Source organism: Parus major, chromosome 11, assembly GCF_001522545.3.
Source record: "Parus major isolate Abel chromosome 11, Parus_major1.1, whole genome shotgun sequence".
Classification (NCBI taxonomy): domain Eukaryota; kingdom Metazoa; phylum Chordata; class Aves; order Passeriformes; family Paridae; genus Parus; species Parus major.
This window is the reverse complement of record NC_031780.1, coordinates 1,809,466-1,826,758: the sequence shown is the minus strand read 5'-3', so window position 1 is coordinate 1,826,758 and position 17,293 is coordinate 1,809,466. Positions and strand designations below refer to the sequence as shown.

The following is a 17,293-nucleotide window of genomic DNA, read 5'->3' as shown; positions in this document are numbered from 1 at the left end:
GTTTCTCCTTCAGGAGGATCTTTGGCATCTTTTTTCTTGAGTTGCTCCTGGAAAAATTTAGTTCTTTAAGGATCTTTCTGTGTTGGTTTGGTTCCTCTGCTCTGAGTTCTTTACCCATCAAAGGCTGCCTGGCTCCTGCCTCCCTGCCCTTCCTCCTGGAATTCCTCCTGGAATTCCTGCTGCATTTATCTGGAAATTCCTGGCCATGCTGGATTTGGGATCTGCTCATGCCACTTTTAGGGAACAACTTCCAAAGACCTCACAGCTTTTCATAAATTCACAGGGATTTGGGCAACTCCTCTGTGTGGTGATTCCAGGGAAAGAAAACCTTTTATCCCAGAAAGGTTCTGGCACAACACCATAATTGTGATCTCAAATGATGACCTCATGTAAAAATCACCACGTTGGAAAGAGATCAGTAACCATCAGGATGCCACTGGGATTTTTCCTTCTCATTTTCCATGTGCTGGTTTGATATTCCCGTGCTGGTGCCGTTCCCACTGAATTATTTGAGCTCATTTTCTTCATCAATATCAGATTTTTCAACATAAATCAGCCCTGTCATGTTCCATAATCAATCCTTCTCCCACAGTTTCACTTGGGAGCAACGTGACAGCTCCAAAATCTTTATTTCAGGAAAAATCTGCATTGTGCCAGCCCCCACCCTCACCTTCCACCAGCAAGGTGCAATATTTGGGGGGACAGCACTTTTAAAAGCTGAGTTTTTGGGACAAAATACACAGAATAAAGGTTATTTTGGGTTTTCCTTGTGAAGCCAACTTGGAACAGGAAATACAATTTTTAAAAAAGCCCAGCCCAAATGTGCACATGTGATTTTTCAAGGATCCAATGGATGGATGAATTCCATGTGGTCCAAGGCAGACAAGGAAAATCAAGGGATATCCTCAGTGGGAAAGCAGAGGATGGAAAACATGGATGGAAGTGAAAATTTGGTATGGGAGAAAGCTGAAACAAGACTGGACTGAGCCCAGCTCCAGGGAATAGGGCTGGCCAGGAATTGCTGCTCTGGACACACTTAAGCCACTTAATTTTCTTTTAACTCTGAAAGAAAAAGGTAACTGGGAAATTGGGTCAAAGAAAGGAGAGCAGTGCTGCATTCCAGGAGCAGCTGAAATCCCAGGAGATGCATTTTCACCCTCTGAGGTGCTAAAAGTGGTTGAAATCACAGGAAGTCCTGGGACTGAGCAAAATTCCAGCAGCGTTGTTTCAGTTCTGAAGGGTTTGTTTATTGTTTTGTGGCAAGAGATGAGGTTGTGATAAGGAGCTCATGCGAGAGCCTCAGGAGCAAAATGCTCTTCAAACCACTGGGATTTTTCCAGAACAGGGCACTGGGTTAGGGATAAAACTCTGGCTGCAGCTCCAGAACTGTGGAATGGTTTGGGCTGGAAGAGACCTTAAAATTCATCTCATTCCACCCCTGCCATGGCAGGGATACCTTCCACTATCCCAGGTTGTCCAATCTGGCCGTGGGCACTTCCAGGGATCCAGCCACAGCTTCTCTGGGAAATCCATCCCTACCCCTCCCTACCCTCACAGGGAGGAATTTCTTCCCAATATCCCATCTATCCCTGCATTATTTCAGTTTATACCCATCCTGTCATTCCATGCCCTTGTCCAAGTACCTCTCCACCTCTCTCAGAGCCCTTTAGGTGCTGGAAGGCTGCTGGGCTCGAGGAGGAATTCCAAATACTCCAGGAAAAAAGACCTGGAGCCACAAACCACATGGCTCAGAGAGCTGGAGCCGAGCAGAAATAGATTTGTGAAATATTTCATTTTGTTTAATCCAGCAGCTCTTCCTCCTCACGAGGACAGGAGGGTCACGACAACATCCCCTGAGAGGCACAATTATATTTTTATTTGTGTTTTAATCTCTTTAAACCAGACAGTTTTGTCAGATTCTCATTGGAGCTCAGCTCAAGCCCTGTTGAGTTTCACAGCCTGGTTTTGCTCACGCAGAGCAGCCATGGCCAAGGGACAGCCCAGGGGGACAGTTTGGGCTGCCAGAAAGATTTCTGGACTGGAGTCGTGTTTGTTGGGATCTGTAGTGTTGGGTTAGAAAAATCTCTGTTGAGCCTGAGCAGCGCTGTCACTATTTTGGAAGTGCTCTCAGATGGGAGGAGTGATAAATAATCCTCTGGAATGAGGGTCAGTGCTCTAGGAAGGGCCCCACAGACAGGGCAGGAGATGCTGTGGACATCTAGCCAGGATGTCCAGGTTGGGACACGGGGAGAGGTCTGGAAACAGAAGGAAAGGGGAATTCTGGGGTAGAGTGAGCCTGGGGCAGAGGAAAGAATGAAAGCAGAAGGAGGAAGGAAGGAGCATTGATTTTCCATGTACTCAAAAGAGGTGTGAAATCTCTTTGGAAAGAACCTGAGTTTAAATTTAAATAAGGGACAAGGAAGAAATCTCCATGGAAAGCAGCAAATCCACGGGTTGGATATGGAACCCCTCTGGAGAAACACAACAGAGGGTGCAGAAAGGACACCCTGGAGGTGTAGCTGCCACTCCTGGGCTGTCCTAGACAGGGGAGAGAGGCAGAAGAGATTCCTATGTCTGGATCAGCAGCCAAGGAATGTGAGGGATAAAGATAACTTGTGGGATAATTATAAATCCACAGATTCTTCACCCTGCTCCCCTCAAAGCAATGAAACACAGGAAGCCTCAGGACTGAGACAGGACCAGAATGGTTTAAACTTTCTGCCTTTTTGTGTTTTACCTCAGTGTAATCAGGAGCCAGAGCTCAGGAACTGGGATGTGGAGTGGGTGTAAAATCAGGAACTGGGATGTGGAGTGGGTATAAAATCAGGAACTGGGATGTGGAGTGGGTATAAAATAATTGTGCAGCAGTGCAGTGAAAAGGAGGAGGGTTTGGCTGTGCTGCTGAGCACTGGCCATGAACTGGTATTGTCAAGGAGAGCAAATGGGTGTTATCCCAGTGGAAGATGGGATTGCTGTTTTGACTGCTGATCCAGGATTCCCAGTGGAACACAGACTTGGGAGACCCTGGATGTTTGCAGAAGTTGTTCCCAGAGCTTTCACCAAGAGCTCAGTGCAACAAAGAGCAGAGTTAAATTTAGTCCACGACAACCTGATCAAAACCAACTCCACAAAGGCAAAGCTTGTCCAGCTCCAGACCCAGTGTGGCCTCCAGAGCTGCCAGAGCTGCCACCGAGTTGGGATCTTGTGGAAAATACTTCCAGCTCCTGCAGCAGGAGGCTCGAGGCAGCTGCTCCACTGCTCTCCAGTGTCAGTGTGAGCTCAGCAGGCCTGGGAATGCCTGAAGTTTTTATTTAAGGTAGAAACCCAGGGGTTTTGTGGAATAATTTGGTTGGAAGGGACCTTAAAATTAATCTCCTTCCACCCCATCCGTGGGCAGGGACACCTTCCACTGTCCCAGGCTGCTCCAAGCTCTGTCCAGCTTGGCCTTGGGCACTGCCAGGGGTCCAGGGGCAGCCACAGCTTCTCTGGGCACCTGTGCCAGGGCCTGCCCACCCTCACAAGGAACAATTCCTTCCCAAAATCCCACCTAACCCTGCACTCTGGCAGCTTAAATCCACCCTTTCCATGCAGAAATTCCTGCTGCTGTCCAACCTGACCCTGTTGGCCCAGCCTGAGGCTGTTCCCTCTCCTCCTGTCCCTGTTCCCTGGGAGCAGAACCTCCCCTCCCCAGAGCTCCCTTTTCCCCTCACGGCTCCAGCAGTGGCACAGAACATTTTCCTTGTAGAACAGAAATAACATAAGCACAAAATGCACTGTGGATATTGCACTTTACACCGGGCTTGGAATCTGCTGGAAGCGTTGCTGAGCTGTGCCTCGGAAGGGGGACGTGATGTGCAGGGCTTGGAACAGCTGGGCTGGAGCCTGGGCAAGGTGCTGGGAAAGGCTTTCCTTCATCATTTCCTTCATCATGGAGCCAGCTGGAAAGGACAGCCCGGCCCAGCCTTGCTCCAGCAGCGTTGTCAGCACTGAGGGAACACAAAACCACCACGTGAGGCCCAACTCCTTCCATGTTCCCCTTGAGCCGATCTTTTAATTCAGGAGAACCACCTGTGTTACCCTGCCCACCTCTCCTCAGGAGCAGGAGATGACACTTGTGCACAACTTCAGCTTTCGTTTCTCCACACTAAGGAGATCAAGCTGCTGGGAAATATTTCCCCTTGTTTTGTGTCAATTAACACTGGGAGGTTGCTCTCCGAGGAGCCCGGGACAGCCTTTATCTCCTGCATCTCCAGGGCCGTGTTTATGCATCAATATTTGTCAGGAATTCTCATCCCGACAGCCCAGGCATTATCTCTGGAGCAGATTTTATTCATTAGGCCCAGAAGTGCTGGAGGATTTCACAAGAGAGTAAACAAAGGCGGGTTTGTGGTGGAGCATTGGATCCACGTTCCTGTCAGTCCTGCGGCTTCTCATTCCCGCGGCTCATTGGAGCGGGCAGGGTGAGGATGGGAGATACCACAAATTTCTCAGCATTTCAGCCTGGCCAGTGTGAATCATTCCTTTCTTGGAATAACTTTAATGGAAAACCAGGATCCGACCTGATGAGAAAAACGTGCGAAAAAACCTTTTCTTCCTTTTTTGCCTTGTTGAAATGTTGTTTTTTTTTGTCCAGACTATTTTTATCCGTGAGCACTTTGAGAAAGCTTTGAAATTTCGGAGTTGTAACATTTGTGGAATTAGAGCATTTGGAGGAGGTTTTTTTCTTAAGGAGCAGCAAAGTTGCAGCCAATTAGAAAAGAAAATTATTTGTGTCTGGGATAGTTTGCTTAAGATTTTAAACAATTTCTGCAGCTTATGGAGGGTTAGGAAGTGGTTGGATTTCCTTCTGAAGAGATAGAACATAATTTTTAATATATTTCACAGCAACATCAGATGTTAAAAACATAAGAGGGTTTCAGGCTGAGTAGTGCTGTCAGTAATTCCCTGGTTTTGCATGAAGCACTGGATTGTATTCCCTCACATCTTCCTCAGTTTCTCTGTCATTCCTTGGATGTTTTCTCTTGATGATTTCAGAACACTGAACAAGTGAAAACCACGAGTTTTTCACCAGTTCAGGGAAGATCAATTTAGTGACTCCCATTTGTAAGAGAAATATTGATGCACTTTGTTGTTTTAGGACTTGGATTTATGGTTCTTGGGGATGGAATCCATTCCTTAATGCCATATAATCCGTGGAGTGTTGGTCACGAAGCCAAAATTTGCTTCTGTTGCCACTGCAAAGTGTAACTTGAGAAAAAGTCCTTTCACTGATGGTCTGAGGGAGAACAGCCACCAAAACTGGTCACAAAAACAGAATAAAATTGAGGCTGTTGCTGCATTGTGGAGCTTCTGAATATGTGGTATTTTATCAGTTTAAAAGCTGAGTCAATCCAAAAATGTACATATAAAACATGAACCCAGCCAACATGCAGCCTATGGCAGGGAGTGAGGTTTAGTTTGGATTTTAGGAAAATTTCCATATGGAAAAGGTTTTAAAACAGCTTCTGTGGGCAACCCCAGGCAGTGGCAGATTCCCCATCCCTGGAAGTGTGGAAAAAACATGGATGTGGCACCTGGGACTGGGTTAGTGGTGCTGGGTGATGGTTGATCTTTTCCAATCTTAACAATTCCACTATTCCCTGATTATTATCCTTGAATTTATTTTGCCAGGTGGGATTCATTCTGGCAATTTGAAGGAATTTGGGGACAAAACTGGTATTTTATAGGAAAATTGAAATGATAACATTTCTGACTCTCGAAAGGACCTTGATGCTGCTCTGTCCCAAATTTCTGGACTTCTCTGGTGCTTTGAGTTTGGTGATGTGACCCTGTTAATAATCAGGAGATTTTTCATCTGAATTCCACTTTTGAGTGAGGTTTTTTTCTCTCTGAGTGTCCAGAACCAGTTTTTAACTCCACAGGATTATCCATGGATTTTATGCAGCAGTGAAAAGGAGATTGTCCTGTGCCAGCTTAGTTCCAGGGAAGCACAAATGGGATTTTTCCCCCTCTTGCATTTTTTATGGGAATTTCCTGTGGCTCCCAGATTTTTTGGCCTCTGGGGTTGCCCAGTGCAAATCCCACTGTAGACAAACCTTGGGAGTGGTTTCCCTGCACTGTCCCATTTTTAGGGCACTTTGAGCTGCCTAGAAAACATCAGGGAATATCCTATGTAGGAATTCATAAAGACCAAAGAAAACAGAGCAAAAATTCCCTTTGATTTACAGGTTTACAATGATTTCCCCCCACACAATCTTTTACTCCTCCGTGTCAGGCACTTGAGACAAAAATCTTGTCTTTGCTGATGAGACTTGGCCAAAAGTCAGCTGGAAAACTCTGCTATTTATCCATTGAGGAAGCAGCTTTTACAAACTTTCCTGAAGGAATTCAGCTAAGTGTTTTCTTTAAATGAATATATTTCCAGAGCCACGTTGTTACAACATCTCGGGCTTCTGGAGCTGCTCCTTCCAGCTCCTTGAAGATCTTCAGCAATTAGGCTGCACTGATAAAGCCAGGGGGGCTTATCTTGTCTCCTCTTTTAGCTCAGAGGAAATAATTTGTGCATTTTATCACGGATAAGAGGTGGGAAGTGTGAAATCTGATCCCACTCCTGCCACTTGGTGACCCGGAGGAAATTGGTTCCCCACAGCATTTCAGCCCTGCCTGTGTGATAGGTGCTGCTGGGCTCATTTTCCAGGGAATTCTGCAGCTCCTCGAGGATTTCCAACCAATCCCAACCTTTTCAGTGAGCTCCCTGTGTATCACTTTGACTGAAATAAACTAAAAAATGAGGTTATCTGCAGCTTACAATAACTGTGAAATCTTTCTGCTGGAAATCAGTGTGTCCCACTCGTTTGGAAAAATTTTCCCTTCCATTATTCATTACAGGGGCCTTAAAATTATACTCCAGTGACAAAGCCTCTATGTATTTTTAGACAATTGGCATCCAATTCTGGCTGACCTAGAATGTTTCTTTGATGACAATGCCTGTGATCCAGCTGGGTTTGCTGAATGGTTGCATAAACAAAGGCAGATAGTAAAATGTGGGAAAGAAAAGGCTATTTTTATTATATTAGAGACTGTCCAGCCAGCTCCAGGCCCAATTTTAAATGTCATATCTGTAGCACTACGCTTCAACTTAATGCCCTGATCATCTCCAGAATATCTCCGGGATTTTATCATTATTGGATTGCAGGGTTAGGAGGAGGCTAAGAGAAAAAAAGTGCAGAGTGGAGGTGATCCACAGAAAAAGATAATCAGTTTGGTATCTGGCCTTTTCCTTCCTGAAGAATGTGGGTTAAATACATGGAACTGTGAGGGAAAGTCTGAGCTTGATGTTTTCTCCAGTCCCATTTATTCATATGTTGGCCAATTCGTGTTTCATTGCAACAGCTTCATTTTAAATGGATAATAACGCTGCCTGTGGGCAAAGAATTCCAGGTAGGAAAATAAAAAGAAGTCTCATTTGAACTCAAATCATGGAATCACAGAACAGTTTGGGTTGGGAAGGATATTAAAATTAAATAATAATTTTTAAAAAGCTCCCATTCTACCTTCCACTGTCCCAGGTGGCTCCAAGCTCTGTCCAGGCTTGGGCACTGCCACGGATCCAGGGGCAGCCACAGCTGAAGGTGTCAGAGGGAAAAATTTGGCCATAATTCAAATTCCAGGTAAATTTAGGGGAAATTTCCATGTTAATGAGACTTAAGACCAAGTGGCAGAGAACTTCCTTCCATGGATTTACATATAAGTTCCACATTATAAATAATAGTACTGGAATTCTGATTAGATATCCTGATATTCCAGGTCTGGCCTCTCAATTGCCAGGGTTAACCTCTGTCAGGGAGGGACTGGTTGGATTTTAGGAAAATGTTCTTCCCTCAGGAAAACTGGAACAGTTCCCCAGGGAATGGTTGTGGGACCAGAGCTCAAGGAGTGTTTGGACAATGTCCTCAGGCACAGAATGGAATTTTGGGATTGTCCAGGAGTTGGACTCAGTGATCCCTGAGCAATTCCAGGTTCTCCCTGGAGGTGCTGGCAGAGAAGGAACCCCAGCAAATCCCGGCCTCCTCCGGGTTGTGGCCACACCTTGGGCCGAGGAAAACCATTGCTGCCACTGGAAGAAGCAATGGCACAGCCCAGGAGTTCCTGCAGGAATATCAAAAGCAGGAAAATCAGTTGGTTCCACAGATTTTTACATGTCTGGATATGTTTTTAGCATGGGTGCATTCCCCTGAAGTGCCCCAGCTTTTAACCACGACCCATCAGCGGAGATTTATTTCTACCCCATAAAACAATGAGGGCACCCAACAATGCTCTGCAGGAGCATCCTAAAATCAGAATGATCCTGTTTGTCTTGGATTGGGAGCTTTGCAGGATTTATTTAGGAGCCTTTTTGTTTATCTGTTAAAAACGGCCTTTCAGTCCATGCTAAGCTCGATGGCTTCGGTGTAATTTTCCATGGTTCAGGCTCGCTGAAGTAATAAATAAAATGTAATAAGAATAAATTATAAATATTTATAAGGCTATTTTCGGCTTTTATGAGGTTCTTAGGATTTTGAATTTAATATCCCAGCCAAGGCTGCACTCAGAGCTCTTCTCTTTCACATCCAAATGCCTGCTCAGGGTTTTGCAGCCGGATGGAGTTTGGCTGCCAAAGCTTCACCTGTGGGGGTGCCAAGGAAAGCATCCAGTGGGACAGAGCAAACACGGGCAGCAAAGCCACCATGCACCCCGAGTTCACCTCCCCCCAGCCCCTTCCAGCTCCCATCCTCGTGCCCTTGATTCTCCAAACTCACTCCCACGGACTTGGACACCACCAGGTGTGTCAGAAAAGGTTTTCTGCAAAATATCGGGGAGGAAAAGGGAAAAAAAAGAAAAGGCAAAAATAATTGTAAGAAAAGTTGTTTTTAGAAATGATTTTCTGTGCTTGCATTTTAATCACGGATAATTTTGCTTTAACCAAGATTTTCTCTGTTTTTCTTTAAAATTTGGGCTCGATTTAGATGGAAAAACATGTGGGGGTCAGTGCTAAAAAAGCACTCAACACAGTCTTTGTTTTAGCTTAATGGAATGACCCAGTCTTTGTGGCCTTCTCTTGAAGAAGTTGATTACATTCACTGTTAATTAGCAATAAACAGATGGTTTGGGACAAGTGGTTTTAGGTCAGGAGCAGCCTTGGTGAGACACAAGGCAGGTCCTGGTTGGAATGAGCTGAACTTTAATGTCCCAAAGCCAAACCATTGGTGATTCCATGAGATTTGGGGTGATGGATCCCAGCAGAGCTCCCACCTCTCCCTCAAAGATTCTTTCTCATGAATGGAAAAAAGGGAGAAGCCTCGTGCTCCAGAATTCTCCTGGAAAAAAGAGATGGCTGGAGTTGAATCCATCATTAAACCCCAAATCTAACAAACAGCTGATTTTTCATGTTAACCTTTATTTGGGGAAAATAACATCCCACAGCCTACGTGGAAAAAAAAAAAGAACCCTTGGCAATACCATTATTAAAGCTGATTTTTGCAAGGCTTCAATGAATTCCTGCCAAAGAAGAGAGCAGGTTGGATGCTTTTTAGTGTTAAGAAATGGGAAAATAACAAATGTTTCCCTGATCCCTGAAGTAATTCTTTCTCTGGGTAACATTCTTCATTGATAACTCCATTTTTTATTTTGAAGGATGATCCCAAACCAAGCCAGAAGTTAATAGATGAAAGGAAATTTGCAGAAATACCCTATTGAATACATGGTCTCTGTTAGGATTTGTCTGTTTATTAATATTTTGCATAAAAGTATTTAAACCCATGTGGGTGGAAATAGGATTTTAGTGTAATGGTAAAATCCATGGACTTACATAAAAATACTCTCTAATTTACTACCAGGATTTTACTGCTGTGTCTAAGATGAAGTATTTTAGAAGAGAAATTTTCTTTTCTTGACGTCAAACAGATGTGTTAAAAATAAATTGATTTTAATTTTTTTTTTTATGTGGATTTTACTGATAAAGGGGATTTTTTTTCCCCATGGATTGAACTTTGTGATTTTATCTGACATAGATACTTGTCAAACATGGGGGTTATGGGCTTTGAAAAAATGTTATTTAGATATTTCAGCAAGAAATAATAATATAAAAGAGGAAAGAAATATTTTTATTCAATTTGATGCCATTTTTCTAATTTTTTTTTCTCTTTTAGAGAGTAGATTAGAAAATTAGATTTTCCCCTGTAGCCACTTTGCAGGGAGAGTCCTCTTGGTGTAACAGCTTTGAACACTGCAAGTTTAAATCTTTAAAGTCTCAGTTGTGTGGGAGCTGTGTTTCCAGCTGGGTCTGCTTTATTTCAGTGACAATGTTTAGCTCTGCTCAGCAATGCAGGGAGAAATATGGATTTGGAAGGAGCAGCCTGAAAATTTGAGCAGCAGATAGAGAATTGCCGTGAAGAGGGTGCTCACATTTCAGGGGGAATGTTCAGGATGAGCCATTTTAGAGTGAGGAATCCTCCTTACACTTAGTTTAGCTCCTGCATCACACCCTGAGATAGTGGAGAGCATGAAAAGGGTAAGAATTTCTTTTTAAATATTTAATAATTGTGGTTTAGTCTCAGTTCTCCCAGTTGATTTTTGCTGCGGGGACAATAAATGGATCTGGCAGGCTCTGAAATCCATATTAGCAGTTTTTAATAGCCTCAGCATTGACCAAAATGAATAATTTTGGGGTTATTCTTGTTGATTAATTTGGGTTTTAATGGATTATCATGAATATTCCTGTCAGGCACTTCAGCTGTCAGCAGACATCGTGTGCTGAAGATCTCCGTGGCATCAGCATCAGGAGTTTGGTCCCTTCTAAATAAAACTGAGTGACAGTGCTTAGATGTGGGATTCGATTCTACAATGAAACCTTTCACTTCCAAACTCATCTTCCTGCTGCTCGAATTCCTCTTGGAATTCTTCTTAATTTGCAACAGCAACGCAGAACAGTTGAGTGTTCCGGGAGCCTTTTCCAGTCATTTCAATGCCTTCATTTAAAGAATATTCCACTCTTTATCCGTGTCTTTTCCCCTTGGCTCTCTCACCCTCTGTATCCTCAGCTCCCCACCTTGCTCAGGTGGTTCCTGATGTGGATTTTGGAGCCGGGGGATTTCTGTAGCTGGGGATGAGCCGAGGAGCGCGAGAGCCACGGTGGGAATTTGGGTGTGAGAGCGAAGTGCTGCTGGGGGATACACGAAGCAGCTGTGCTGCCAGAGCTGAGAAATGTCCCTTTGCATTTGTACAAAAAAAAAAAAGCTGAAAAGTGGCTTGTGATGCTGAATTCAATCTGGGAAGTGTGAGGAGATGTTTTCATTCGGCACCACTGTGCCTGTTTGTCCCGAGAATCCTTAAAATTCCCAGTCTCTCTTCCACAGGAAAGAACTTTCAGGTCTCTAATATATTTTACTGCTTTTCTCTGGGCCAATTTCTCTATTTTCTTTGGTTTGTTTCTAAGGTTGAGAAGCTAAAGTTGGACACATATTTATTTATATGCATAACACTAAATTCTGTTTTCCAAAATGGCATTTCCTTGTTTCCCAAGCCTTTCACATCGCTTTAGGCTGACACCACAAACCTGTTCTTGGTTTCTTTTCCACGAATTTATAATAATTGGTTTGGGAATGGTTGTGGCATTAACCTGTGCTCATTGGGGATGAATTTCACCTGCCTTTGTGACGATATGAAGTGTTTCTGCAATGGTTTGGGATCAGAATCTGCTCCTTGCACAGGGATCCACTCTTCTGAGGGTTAAATTCCTGACAGTTTAAAAATCTCGAAGTGTTTCTCCTCACTGATTTCTCGATTCAGAGTTTTTGACTAAAGATTTGCCGTCTTACAGAAAACCTAACTCCCATTCTCAGCAGATCTTGTACTGGTATTAAGTTATATTCAAGAAGAAAAACATTCTGCATACAGTATATTTTAAGTCAAAATATTGTGAATTACTTCACCATATTCTCTTTTTCACCAGTAATTATGATACAGCTGAAACAATGACTGTTTCCCTCCTTTAAGTTGTTAAACAGATACAGTCTGTGCCTGCTAAATTGTGTGTAAATTCAGATTTCTGGCATTTCTTATTTTGGGGGGGAAGGGAAAATCATTCAAAACACCCCATAGAAATTAATTTTGTGAAATCACTCAAGGGGAATTAGGTCCATCTGCTCAGAGAGTTCAGCCTTTCTAAATTCACTTACACAAGAAAAGAAAAAGGAGTCATTGTTTGACTCGATATGTTCGTGCTGTGAGCTGGGGTGTGTTTTTGTAGCACTGGCTGTGAGCTTTTGGAGGAAGGGGATTGTTTTTGGAAGTGTCTTTTATTTCCTTGCAGATAAAAATGGGTAATTAATACATTTTTATTACTTGTATAAAGTAATGAGTGCAGCTATGGACAGATGATGGGTAAGCTCAGAGCTGAATTCCAAGTGAGGGGACACAGAATTACAAGCAAAGAGACCTAAGTTCTGCTCATGTCTCTAATTATTCCTAAGCACTTATTAAAACAGGAGTTAAAGAAGATACAGATACTTTTTGCCTCATTCAGTTCATATAAAACATAGAGTTGAACTAAAATCTGGTTCTTGGGCCCCAGCTGAACTTGGAGGGTTTGTTGAGACAGAATTAGGACTGAATCCCTTCAAAATGACTTATACTGATGATTAAAAATAAGGAACCTGCTAAAAAAAAATGTCTATTATATAAATAAAACTCTAGTTTTGCCCCAGCATCTTTAGGTTGATTTTCAACCCGTGCTTGAACTCTGGTGAGAGGAAAGGATTTGAGGAGTTTAAAGTTTTGCCAGTGAGTTTTCCCTTTTCAAATCCTGCATTTCCAACTCCAAGGAAGTTTCCAATGAAATCCCAGTTTCCCTGAACTATCAGTGCACAGATAAAATCCAAAGTGCACAGACAAAATCCAAAGTGCTCCAAAACCGCTCTGGTTTTGTGTCCAGATTTCAAGGCCTAATTAAGTAATGGCTGCAGGGGGTTTCAGATCCTTCGCTTGCAGCTGGATTTCCAAGGGCAGAATAACAGTAGCAGGGTGCTAAAGAACTGCTAAAGATTTATTTTTGTGGCTTTGTGTGGCTGCTCTGCTGAACTGACAGTTCCAAACTTGGCATCAAATGAAAAGATGAATTTGGAGTCTATCCAGAGTCGCCAAGGCTTGGCTTCAGCCTTTGAACAAAGCCTGGCTTAAAGGAACTTCGATTTATCTGTGGTGATTTTTTTTTTCCTTAAATCTTTTGTTTTCAAAATTGTCGAGTGTTTATTTAATTGTTGTAGTTTAATTTAATTGTTGTAGGTTTTTTTTCCCTTTTTTTCCCCAAAATAGTGTTTAACCTTTTAACTGAAGGTCTTGGATTCAGTCTTTGTACAAGGCCTTGCTCAGAGGGCCTACTTGGCACTCACTAAAGGAACTTCAATTTATCTGTGGTGATTTTTTTTTTCCTTAAATATTTTGTTTTCAAAATTGTTGAGTAGTTTTTTTCAGAATCCTTTTTTTCCTTTTTTTCTTTCCTTTGTGTTCAGCCTTTGAACAAAGCCTTGCTAAAAGGGTCTACGTGGGACCTAAAGGAACTTCGATTTATCTGTGGTGATTTTTTTCCCTCCCTGAAATCTTTTGTTTCAAAGTTCTTAAGCAGTTTTTTTTTCTGTGTAATAGAAAATAAGGGTTTTTTCTATCTAGTTTTTTTTGCCATCTTTTTTCAGAATAGTTTTTTCCTTTTTTATTCAAGGTTTTGGGCTCAGTCTTTGAACAAGGCCTTTCTCAGAGGGCCTATGTGGCACTAAAGGAACTTCAATTTATCTCTGGTGATTTTTTTTTCCTTAAATCTTTTGTTTTCAAAGTTGTTAAGCATTTTTTATATGTAGTTTTTGGGGGGGTTTTTGTTGGTTTTTTTTTTTTGAAAATAGTGTTTTCCTTTTATTTCAAGGCCTTGGGTTCACCCTTTAAAGAAGGCCTTGCTAAAAAGGCATACATGGGACCTAAAGGAACTTGAATTTATCCGTGGTCATTTTTCTTCCTTCAATCTCTGATTTTCAAAATTGTATTTTTTTCTATGCACAGACTTCTATACTGTTATCTCTGATTTCATTTGGGTCTTTTTATGGAAAAAAAAAATCATCTATGTGAAGCTTTTTTTTCCCTGTGAAAACACTTGCCAAGGAAATCTTTCTTGCAGTTATCCAAAGGAAAGGTCATTTTTACAGACTTCAGATCTGTGTTTTCAGACAACTCACAAACACCCAGCCAGGAATAGCAGGGGCATCTTTCAACTTTAACCTTCTGTTCTTTAAAATTTGTTTAACAAAAAAAAAAGAAAAAAAAAGAAATTGGAAGAACTTTCATCTTTTCCATCGAGTGATTCTTTGGAAAACTCGGATAACAAAGAAGGGGAGAAATGGGAATGTTCAGCTTTTTATTTTGAAATAAACCATGAATTTTTGAATTTAGATAAAAACATTAAATTAAACCCCCATGAAATATGTAACTCACTCCTGTGTTTTTAGCCGTGTCACTTTAATTGGTGTTTATTTCTGTAGATTAAGGCATTAAAAACTTCAGCAGGTTTTATCGCAATTTCTATTGAAACAAAACCCAAATGTTTCTTTATAAAAACCATAAAACCAATATTTCAGTGCAGTTTTTCCTGTAAATATTTTTTTTTTCCCTGAGTTATTTCTTTCTGCCTTTAGCTACAAGTATTTAAAACAAGAAACAGAGCTCAGGAATCTCCTTGAAAACAATTCTTCATCGGGGACAGGCAGCAGCTTCCACTGAGAAAAGGAAACCTGAACCACTTAATGCCTCTATTAATTAAATTTTTAGTGATTTCTCAGGCTGTTGAAAGTGTGGAGATGCACGTGATGGATGTTTGGGGATACTCACTCCGGGAAGCTTCCAGGTGAGGGAGACGTGGCTCCCTTTTGCCTTTGGCTGCCTTTCAAACAGGATTTTAGGGAGATTAATGGAAAATACAAGACAGACTCGACCCAGAGGTTGTGCTCGTACAGGAGCTGCAGGGGCTGGTGGCTGGCTTTGTTTTTAACACCTGAAAAGCTGTTTTGTGCTAAATGAAAAGTGGATTTGGGATTCATGGGCTAATTTATTGCTGCGTATTGTGCTTTTCTGTTGATGATGATTTATGGAGCAGAGGGATGATATTTGTGGTTTATAACAACGGACTTGGCCAAATTCTCTGGTTATTAAAGGGTAATATCAAGATTTAATTATAATTATAACCTTTCCAAAATCCCTCCTGACTTTCCCTTCTCCTTTATTAAACCTGTCACGTTGGAGGTGTGAGAGATGAGGGAGGGAATTGGGGTGTCCCAGCGGGATCTGGGGAACATTTTCCATTATTTCTCCCCAGGCAGAGGGTCCAGACCTGGACCTGCTTTTGGAATCAGTCCCCACATTCCAGAATGTTCTTCTGGAGTGAGGGGAAAATATCCAAAGAGTTTTGTTTGGATGCTGGGAATGTTCAGCATTAACAGTCAGAGCTGAGACTGAGCGTGATATTTTGGTGTTCCCAAAGCTGGGGGTGGCTTGGGAATCCTTTTCCATGGGAATTCCAGAGAAGGACAGAGCCAAAGTGAGGATTAGAGCCAACAGACAGGACATTGCTATAGCCAGTCAATAAAGCTCCTAATTAAAAAGGGGATATAATTATAATTGATAAAAACATTATAATTATATACATATAATATATAATAAATATAATTATATTATATATTATATATTATATATTATATATTATATATTATATATTATATATTATATATTATATATTATATATTATATATCGTATATCGTATATCGTATATCGTATATTGTATATTATATATTATATATTATATATTATATATTATATATTATATATTATATATTATATATTATATATTATTGAGTTTGAGAGGAAAATACCTATAGAGGGTATTATAACAGTATATTATAATTATAATTAAAACAAATATAATTATAATAACCTTGAGGATTATGTTCTGAAGGACTTTTTTTTTAATGAAAATAAAAGGAAAACGGGGAGTTTGTATAATTTTCAGGATGTTGGGATTCCTTTAGTGCTGTGGGAGAGTGAAGGATAACAGGGGAAGAGTGAAATCGTGTGGAAGAGCATTTGGGTGGGTGCTATATCCAGAAAACTGAATTATCATTGTCAGCACTCAGCAGAAACTGGAGCAGGTTAAAAATGCATCAAAATGCAAATACATTAAAATTTGTTTTATAAGCATCATCCAAAAGTTGTAAATAATATCAGGAATAACTCCAATAGTTCTCCTAAACCCATCCTTCAGGGAGAATGCAGGTTCTTTAGGGCTGCTCTCTGCAAGGATCTTCCCAAAAACTTCTCTAAATTAACAAAGTTCTACATCCTGTGGATTATTTTAAACCAAATAAAGCCCCATGTGGGCAATATTTGATAGAAGCCCAGAAGGTTTAATTCATAGATCTTAATTGACTCTCGAGCCTAATTAGATTAAATTTATTAAAATCACTTGAATTATGAGTGAGATTGCTGAGGGATTCAATGGAGTTTATCCCTATATTTTTACAAATATCCTTGTATTTTACAGTGAAAAAATTACATGTATCTCTATATGTTATCCTTATAAGTGTGTATCCATATATTTTATAGGGAAAAAATACATATGTATCTCTATGTTTTATTCATAGATATATGTATATTTATCCCAATATTTTTCCCTTTTCCTGCTATGGATAGCCAGCCTGAAATGTTTACTTTTCTATGGAACAGGACAATCCCTGGCAAGAACAAGGTTTTTTTGGATCTCTGACTATAATTCCAGGCGATCACACAATTCTTTAGTTTGCTCAGTCCACGTAAAATCAACCAAATATTCCATGGATACTGGCTCTTTGCAGGAGTGCAGCTGGAAAAGGAAATATCAGGGGTTAGTGTGGATATTTTATATCTGTATTATTTCTTTACCCATCTGTGGCTGCAGCTTTCCCAGAAGTGTTCTCTGGAGTTGGGGATTCGGGAGGCAGAGCCGAGGAGTTAAGGAGGAATTCTGAGGAATTAAGGAATATGGAGTTACACACTCGCAGGAAAAGCTGGAAGAGCTGCTCAGGGCTTGGGCAGGACACAACTTTGTAATTCCTGAGCTTCCACTGAACTTTTGGGAAGAGCACCTCGTGTTTCCCTGCTTTATCTCACGTGCCTGTCCCTCATTTTCTCAGCTGAATTATTTTTGGGGGTGAACATCAGCTCCTCACACTCCCCACGCTTCCA

At 41.4% G+C, this 17,293-nt stretch overlaps 1 protein-coding gene across 9 annotated transcripts in view; it reads left to right on the top strand.

Moving 5' to 3' along the window:
* Positions 1–17,293, top strand: part of BANP (BTG3 associated nuclear protein) — a 110,700-nt gene that overhangs the window by 70,104 nt on the left and 23,303 nt on the right. For 2 of the 9 annotated variants that reach the window (XM_033517108.1, XM_033517104.1), the window contains one exon: positions 10,763–14,337. The exons of 5 other annotated variants lie outside the window; for them this stretch is intronic. In XM_033517108.1, the coding sequence (XP_033372999.1) occupies positions 10,763–10,795 (33 nt within the window). In that variant the 3' untranslated portion in view covers positions 10,796–14,337. Of the gene's footprint in view, positions 1–5,670; positions 7,446–10,762; positions 14,338–17,293 lie in introns of those variants that run through there. 2 more of the 9 variants (XM_033517105.1, XM_033517109.1) reach the window with 2 other exon arrangements.